At 44.7% G+C, this 8,782-nt stretch overlaps 1 protein-coding gene across 10 annotated transcripts in view; it reads left to right on the top strand.

The window, feature by feature from the left end:
• DIXDC1 (DIX domain containing 1) overlaps window positions 1-8,782 on the top strand; it is a 66,112-nt gene that overhangs the window by 30,392 nt on the left and 26,938 nt on the right. For 8 of the 10 annotated variants that reach the window (XM_023533742.1, XM_023533739.1, XM_011365401.2 and 5 more), the window contains 3 exons: window positions 1,638-1,763; window positions 3,874-4,105; window positions 4,739-4,846. In XM_023533742.1, the coding sequence (XP_023389510.1) occupies window positions 1,638-1,763; window positions 3,874-4,105; window positions 4,739-4,846 (466 nt within the window). The remainder of the gene's footprint in view (window positions 1-1,637; window positions 1,764-3,873; window positions 4,106-4,738; window positions 4,847-8,782) is intronic. The other 2 variants (XM_011365402.2, XM_023533741.1) reach the window with 1 other exon arrangement.

The following is an 8,782-nucleotide window of genomic DNA, read 5'->3' as shown; positions in this document are numbered from 1 at the left end:
TATGAGTTTGTTTGCTTGTTGCTTTTTGTTTTATATCCCACATATGAGTGAAATCATATGGTTCTTGTCTTTTTCCTTCTGACTTATTCACTTAACATAATACTCTTAAGATCCATCCATGTTGTCACAAATGGCAGTATTTCATCTTTTTTATGGCTGAGTAGTATTCCTTAATATATATATATGTACCATATCTTCTTTATCCAATCATTCACCAAAATGAATGGGACTACATCAAACTAAAAAACTTCAGAACAGCAAAAGAAGCCATCAACAAAACCAAAAGGCAACCAAACATTTTCTTTACTCAGTTTCTTGGGCTTAATTTTCCTCCTTCCTCATTGGTTCCCTGTTTGCTTTGCTAGCTTTTCTCCTTTTTCTTGACCTCTGAATGTTGTAGTTCTCCAAGTTCAGTCCTTAGGATATCCTCTATCCCTAATGATCTCTTCTCAATATATATCTTTAGCCCTAAAATTTTCCTTGAGTTCGAAACATGCATACCAACTTCCTACTCAACATCTCTACTTGGATGTCTAAAATGCAACTCTAACTTCATGTGTCCTAATCAGAACTTTTGATTTTCTTCTCCCCACTAATCCTTTTATCTTCTAAGTTTCTTCATCTGAGTAAAGCATCACAGTACCATTTGCCCAGCTCTTAAAGGAGAACACTTAGAAGTTGTCCTTAATTATTCCCTTTTCCTCATGTATCACATTCCATCCTTCACATATGCCATCTGCTTTATATTAAAAATTTACCCAATATCTGACTTCTCACCAGGCAGCCTCTTCCACTCTAGCCCAAACCATCATTATCTCTTGCCTTGACTATTCTTATTTTCTTTCTCCCTGTTTCCTCTCTGTGTGATCTATGTCCACACAGAGTGAACTTTTAAAAACATAAATCAGATCTTGTAACTCCCTTGCCTTAAACTCTCCATTGGCTGCTCATTACACTTAGATTAAAAGTCAAGCTTTTTACTCTGGTCACTGGAACCTTTCACAGCCTGGCCTTGCTTCCCTCTACCTTCTCTTAGGACTTGACTCCTCTTTCCCTCCACTCCAGCCACATTGCTGTTGTTGCTATTCCTCATATAAGCTGAGCTCATTCCCACTTTGGGGTTTATACCTGTAGTTCCTCAGTCTGAAATGCTTCCTCCTTGAATCTTAACATCTCTTTATTCAAGTCTCTGCCCAAATGTATCATTAGAGAGGACATGTGTTGTTCCTCAAAGCCTTTATCAGTACATGAAATTATATTAAACACTCGTTCATTAATTCAGTCAGCTACAGATACAAACTCTGTAATGGAAGAGACTTTGCATAGTTCACTGATGTTTCTCTGGTGCCCAGAACGGTGCCTGGCATAAACTGGGTACTTGATGAATGTTTGTTAAATGAATATACTTAGTAACTTCACAGGCCTCTGGGAATAGATTTGACAATCTGAAGGCCCTACAAAAGACTTTCATTTTCCTATTCCCCATCCAAATTACAAACACCAAGGCTTTACTCACTTGCATATTTTTATGTAATCTTTGTCTTTACATCAAATATTCTCTTTCTCTGTGTCTGGCTACTATGAGACTTTGATAATATTCCTCCCTATAACTTAATGTATTTTCTCTCTTTTGACAGCAGGAGAAAAGCTGAGTGGGGTACAGCTGAGTCCTAATAACCAACAGGAGATGAAGAATAATGTGGAGAAGGTGCTACAGTTTGTGGCTTCTAAAAAGATTCGTATGCACCAGACTTCAGCTAAAGGTCAGTGCCTCTTTACGTTCTTTGTGGATGAGTACACTCATCTTTAGCTGGTGATTGCCACCCTCAGAACCATCGGTTGTGTAGCCGAGAGTTCTGATGGACAGGAGGAGGATTAAGGCTATGACCTCATGTCATTTTTCCATAAAGTTATCCTCTTCGGATGGAATGATTATCAAAATCTGACTGCTTTAGAAACATGGCTGAAGATAGAAGTTCTTTATTCATTTTAATTGAATAAAGGTTTGCTTGAGTATGTACAGGATAATTGATAGAGAAGAAATTATAAAATTGGGATATTAATTCTAGACCGTCTCATTTAAGTTATCAAAAATGAAGATAGATTATGTTTTTCAAATTCCTAGGGTTTTGTGACCAAGAATTATTTCAAGTCGTAATAGCCTACATTTTTTTCCACCCAGTTTTCCAGAAAGAAAGTATTTTCTAGCATTTTTTATTGGCATCGCAGAACATTTCAGGCAGTATAAAAGAGTCTCTGTGACCTCTGAAATATGCCTTCTGCTATAGCCACATGGCTAGAAGAGGATACCTCTCAGTCATTTTGAGCCCAGGCTGTAAGGAAGAAAGGGCGTAGGTGTCCTCAGAGAGCACAGGTTCCCCAGTTCTGCTAGTCATTTCTCTAGAACTGATTGCAGTCTGGTTCTGCTTCAGCTTCAGTTTCTGGGGCTGATTGCCTGTGGCTCCGATGAAAATGGGGGCAGAGGGAGCACTCCTTTTATATTGTACTATTGATGTTCTCTGTGTTGGAGTCATTTAGGTGGGGCAGATACCACTGAAAGCACTTCGTAGAAGGTGCCAGTCGATCCTTTTCAAAGCCTTTCGTATTTAAAAGGCTATAAAACTAAAAAAAAAAATAGAATTTTACCCATTTCCTCACATTAACTGCAGAGGAGCTCCTCACTAGGTTATCACATTGTTTTCTGCCTACACATCTCGTTTTTTTCTAGGACAATTTAGAATGCGATAATATCTCTAATTTGGTCCACATGAGGAGTGGGCTTGGGGATCTGGCCCATTAAAGTCAGCTATTTTGAGAGAACGCTGCCACTCAAGACATCATTTTCTTTTACCTAGAGAAGTGCAACAGCTTCCTGATTAGTCCCACTGCATTGATTTTGTCCCCCTCCCATCTGCTCTCCACACTGCAGCCAGAATGATGTTTCTAAGAATACATAGGCTCATGCCAGCCCTCTGCATCTGAGGGCCCCTAGGATAAAATCCAAAGCCCTTCCTGTGGCTTACCATGCCCTCTCTGACCTGACCTCTGATTCATCCCCTCACTTTTCACGCTGTCCTCCTGCACTCTGACCTCTAGCTATGCTCAACTTTTAGTTCCTCTACCACAGAGCTGTGCTATAGAAATACGTGAGTCACATGCGTAATGTAAAAGTTTTAATAGCCACATTGAAAAAAAGAAAAAGGGTGAAACTAATTTGAACAATAAATTTTATTTAACCCAATAATATATCCAACAAATTATCATTTCATCCTGTAATCAATATAAAAACTATTAATTAGATGTTTTACCTTCTATTTTTTGTGCTAAGTCTAATGAGATATTTTTCATTTGTGTATGTGTGTGCTAAGTAAATATTACACTCACAGCACATTTCAATTCAGACTATACCTACCTTCAAAGTGCTCAATAGCCACATGTGGCTAGTGGCTTCCATATCAGACAGCGTGGCTCTAGTCTATCATGCTCTCGTTCACCTCTAGACCCTCATGCGTGCTGTTCCCTCTTCTTGGCATACTCTTTTCCTTCTCTTCTCTCATCTGGTGAACCATTATTTATCAGTCAAGTTTCGGTTTAGAACTCAGAATCCTCTAAGAATCCTTCTCTGAGCCTTCTAGATAAGATAAGATGCCTGTGTTCTGAGCCCTGAAAGAATCCTGTACTTCTCTTATCATAACACATTATTGGACTTTATTGTAATTGCTTTTAAATCTTGTTTCCCTGTTAAACATGGCTTTGTGAAGATAGAGACCTTGAATGCCTCGCTCACCTGCATCATTAGCAAATACATATTAAATGAGTGAGTCCTCAGCTCCATGCCTCCTTTTGGACCTCCTGGTTTGTTTTGTCCCTCAGATATTGTGGAAGGAAATCTGAAGTCTATCATGAGACTGGTCCTTGCCTTGGCAGCTCATTTCAAACCCGGCTCTAGCAGGACAGTGAACCAAGGACGGAACTCCAGAGCTCCCGTGCAGAGTCACCAACCACACTGTGCCACTGCTGTGGCCCAGGGGGCAGCTGCTGCTCTGGCTGATGTGTGTCATGACATGTCACAGTCAGGACGGGATGTCTTTCGATACAGACAGAGGTAAGGGTAGAACTCCGGGGATGGGAACTTGACTCTCTCTGAAAGTTCTTTCCTTAAATGATGCTATGCAGTCGATGAAAATATCACCTAAACAGCCCCACAGTGCAGAAAAGAGCATGGAGTGGAGGTTGTAGCGGGCACTCTAAAAGAGAAAAGCCCTTTCCTTTAGGGATGTTTACTTTGCAGTTAGCAGAAAGTAAAGGAATTATATATGTATTTATTTATTTATTTTTTTGCTCTGGTGCCCAGAATTTTAAATATATGCCTTTGGCAGAGTGTTTTCTTCACTGGGAGATATGTGGGAGCAATGCTCCAATTCATCTGGGGGAGTCTCTCCCTGGAATGTACTCTGAAGGCCAAGCTGTCCTGGAGAGTCGTGGCAGGAAGCACTTTGGCAGTTGTGTGTCTGCTGAGAGAGAGCACGACCCTGAGGTGTTGCAAAGATTGGTGAAATTACTTGTTTTTGTGTCTCTCTTCCCTATTAGGTTTCAAGTGTCTTTTAAAGTAAAGTGGGGGCTTTGCCTTTATTCATCTTTTTTCCAGTAGCGCTCACAGAGTGGCCATCTGTCAGTACTTGTTGAGTTGACATGAAGGGCTGACACCTTCTCCTTTGCTGGTGCCCTCTGACTTTAGGAACAGCAGCATGGATGAGGAGATTGAGAATCCATACTGGAGTGTGCGAGCACTGGTGCAGCAGTATGAAGGGCAGCAAAGGTCCCCGTCCGAGTCCAGCTGCTCCAGGTAATTGCGGCCTTAGATTCTTTACCACTACAGTCGTAGCTAAAAATCGAATTCTTGGGGGTTCTCAGGGTTCTCAGCGTCAAGTAGCAACATAGACAATAAGGCACCTAAATGCTTTCTCTTTCCCTCAGTTTATGTTTGGCTTTAAAGGGGCAGCCCTCCGTACTGCCTTGTTGTTTTGTGCCGGCAGGAGGGTAGGGATGCTGATGAATTTCCCTGTGGAGAGCCCTAGTGCCAGTGCTTAGCTGTGTCCACATGGGGGCATGACTGGGACCTGTTAGAGCTAAGCCGTGGTTCTGGTAGTTGTATATCAGCTGCCGGTGTTTATGAGAACCGATTCTGTTGTACTGTTTTTGTGCCTGAGTGTAACTCTAAGTTATGGCCTGGGAAGGCTGTATAAAGAACGCTCAGCAAGAGAAAATGAGCAGAGTTGCCTTAGGGCATTAGAATGTTTCCAACTTTCATTTATAGAGCTGGGAATTGTGGTAGATTAGTATGCATTTGAGTGGGCTAATGACGAATGTGACTGTAGCTGAAAGGCTGTCTATATCCCTTAGAGCCAAGCGCAGAGACCGAGAAACAGGACACAGTGCTCTAATAAAAGCCTGATCATTGCCAAGTATAGTGGCAGGAAAAGGCAACTTTCCTTTCTCATGTAAATTATGCTTCTATAAACACATCCCCAGATCATGTTAGCTCATTTACTAATTTCATTTCATTGCTGAATCGATCATATTTAATTTTTGCTCTTATGATCTTTTCTCTCCTACCTCAACCTGGCTTAGTTAAAGTCTAATTGTTCTTTATCTTATATGTATTTTATGTCTTTGTTTTCTTCTTCCTATTTCTTTTCCTCATAAAATTCCATCTTTGTTTGATGGACCATTTCCTAATTGATTGAGGTCACATGGAATTCTCTTCAGCATTTTAATATACTGATAACCTTGCTTAACTTTCTTTAATTTTCGCATTTAATAGATGTGGTTTTTATGTATAAAATTCAGATAACATGAAATTAACCATTAATCATTTTAAAATGTACAATTCAGTGGCATTTAGTACTTTTGTAATGCTGTGCAACCGTCACCTCTATCCAGATTGAAGACATTTTCATCATCCCAGAGGAAATCCTGTAAGCAATAGATGTGCTTTTAATGAGCATCTAAACCATTTCTTTCTTGCTTGCTGCTTAGGCTATCACTTGGTACAGAACCAAAGGATGTGTTGTTGTATGAGATCTATTGCTTCCTGCATGGCTATAGGCTTTTTGCCTTTCAGTGTCTGATAGTGCCTGCCAGGTTTAGAGAAAGAGAGACAGAGAGAGGGTGGGGAAGAGAGAGGGAAAGAAGAAGAGAGGAGAGGAGAGACTACAGGAGAAGAGGAAGTCTGGATTTCTTCCTGAGAGCACCTGCTTCCTTCCTCTCTGATAGGACTCCGACTGGGGCAGAGGCAGTGCGACAGTGTAAATTAGGGACCCACTGGAAATCTGGCTGCAGAGGGCTGATGGTGACAGTTTTCTGGGAGGAACTCTGAATAGTTTGCATTCATTCCTCTTTCTGTCTTTAACCCCTTCCTTATTTTATCATTTTCTTCGAAGCTGACCTCTTACTAACCTCCTTGGTGTGCTCAGCACCTTTCCTTTTCCTCAGTTAGTTCCCTGGGACCCAGCAGGCTCAGGCACTTTCTCCACCCAGGGGAGCCCATCTAATGGCTCAGTGACCATGGATCTGACCCAGAACCCGGAGAAGGTTAAGATAGGAAAGATAGCCCCTAGCGTCTAATGCCCTACTGCCGCTCCTCTAGAGATACCCTGGCCAAGCCCTGCCTGCCTGTTGCTTCCAAGACTTCGGGCCAGCTTCTCACTGTATCCAAGCAAAATGATCTTTAGCTGGGAAAAAGAACGAAACGCCCGAAGGGAAGGTGGGAGGAGATGGGCGTATAGCGGGTTTCCGGGGGTGACCCCTCCTGCGAGAACCCGGCTTAGACCTACCCCGGCCTCCGTGTCCACGAAGGGAGGGCTCAGGGTAGAAAAGGCAACGTTTTCAGACCTGGGGTTGTCAGGTCGAGGACCACATCCCCTCCTGGGGATTCTGCCCACCGGCGGCCCCTCCCAGCTTGGCGGGCGCTCCCACCCGGCCCCGCATCCTGGCCCCGCCCCTGCCCTCGCCCTGCCTCTGCCCGGACTCTCGGCCGGCTGAGTGCCAGAGGGTGTCGGAGCCCGGCGCTGCCTGGCCGCGTGTGACAGCCTGGGTAGGGGGTGGGGAGGGGAGGGGCGGGCAGGGAGTGGAGAGGCGCTGCGGGGCTGGGATTGCGCGCACGCTGGCCGCCGGCACTCGACCGCGCAGCGGGAGCTGCGGGATCGTTTCTCGCGGTCGGAGATGGGTTGAGATGCCTGCGCCCGGGGACCACCCTGCGGCTGCTGGGGACCAGCAGCCTGCGAGGGGAGTCGGCTTCCGCCCAGACCGGGCTGCTGCAGTGTCTGAGCTGCCGGGACAGCGCGCCTCGGAGCCAGGAGCATCCCGGTCCCTGGGGCCGAGACGCCTGCCTCTCTGACCTCTCTACTCTCTCCTGCTATCGGGGCCAGCAGCTCTGGTAGTTGGCCTGTCCGTGGAGTCGTTCTTCGGGCCCCAGCTTGGGGAGATATGCCTGAATTCGGGAGCGCTGTGAGTCTCAGCCTCCCACCTCACCCAGGGAAGCAGGCTTGCTGAAGCCGGAGCCAGGAGGGGGACCATGGGAGGGACGCAAGTCAAATGGTGAGCTGAGGCCACTTTGGCTTTGGAGGTGGGGGCATGGATGGGAACAGGGCCAGGACTGGGGGATGCTTTTAGCCAGAGACAGACGGGGATGGGTGGGGGCGCTATATTGGGGAGAACAGGCTGCTGGCCTGAGATTATCACTATGAAATACCGTGGGTTTAGGAAGCTGGAGTCAGCAAAGGGGAAGGAGGAGTGGCCCTTTACCCTGTCTTGTCTCTGCTAAGGGAGGGCACTTCAGGAAGGAGCTGGACTCTCATCGCCCACTACCTATTTAAAAAAAAAAAATTGGTTTGACTCTAATTTTCAAGTATCTTTGTGAGGGGACTGATTGTCTAATTAATTAAGGTTGGAGTTAGAACTGTGGGAATTAAGAAGTGTATCAGTTGGACCTGATTTGTAATCAGTTGTTCCCTGACTTGAGAGGATTATGATGGCAAGTAGGGGATTACTTGTTTATAAAATAAGGTTTTTAAGCTAATCGAAGAGAGCTTATATCATATAATTAATTTAGCATGAAAATACTTTTCTCTGACTCGAGGCAGAGGATTAAATGCACCATCCTCATCCATGAGGTTCTTCTTGGGGAAGCAGCAAGATACCTGCTCTGCCATGTGCCTCAGGATTTTTCTTCCTCAGGTCCTTTCTCTTTTAACTTGGCCATTTAGTTTCATGGTCTTACCTCTCTGGCCTCACACACTGGCAGCCTTAATTCTAGAAAGAGAAATGTTGTTTTCTTCTGACTGCTCTGCCACTCCCCCAGTGGGCTTGAATATGCAGACATCCGCCTCCTATTGCCCTAATATGGGCGACAGCTCACTTAGGAGGGAGAAGGTGGAGCTGAGCATGCGTCTCTGGTTTTAGGGAAGCTGTTTTCCAGGTTCACACCACCCTTCCCAGTCCCCTCTTCGTCTTACACGTTCCCCACTGTGGTCCAGCCAAATGCAGACTGGAACATGTCAACCATAACACTTCGTCAGCTGAGAAAGTGTTGTCTTATTATTTCTCAAAGAGGAGCAGCTGTTGCAGGCCTCTGTCTGCACTTGGATCCCAGTTTCTTTTCGGAGGTGAATGCTGAAGCCTGAACAGCCATGAATCGTCCTCCTTATAGAAGACATAGTACCATTAGATTAGTGCTTTTTCAGCAGCTGATTCATGTTGGCCTGGAACTCAGATTACCTAA

The sequence above is a fragment of the Pteropus vampyrus genome, unplaced genomic scaffold, assembly GCF_000151845.1.
Source record: "Pteropus vampyrus isolate Shadow unplaced genomic scaffold, Pvam_2.0 Scaffold110, whole genome shotgun sequence".
Classification (NCBI taxonomy): Eukaryota; Metazoa; Chordata; class Mammalia; order Chiroptera; family Pteropodidae; genus Pteropus; species Pteropus vampyrus.
Note: the sequence above shows the minus strand (reverse complement) of the source record. Positions and strands in the feature narration are given on the sequence as shown.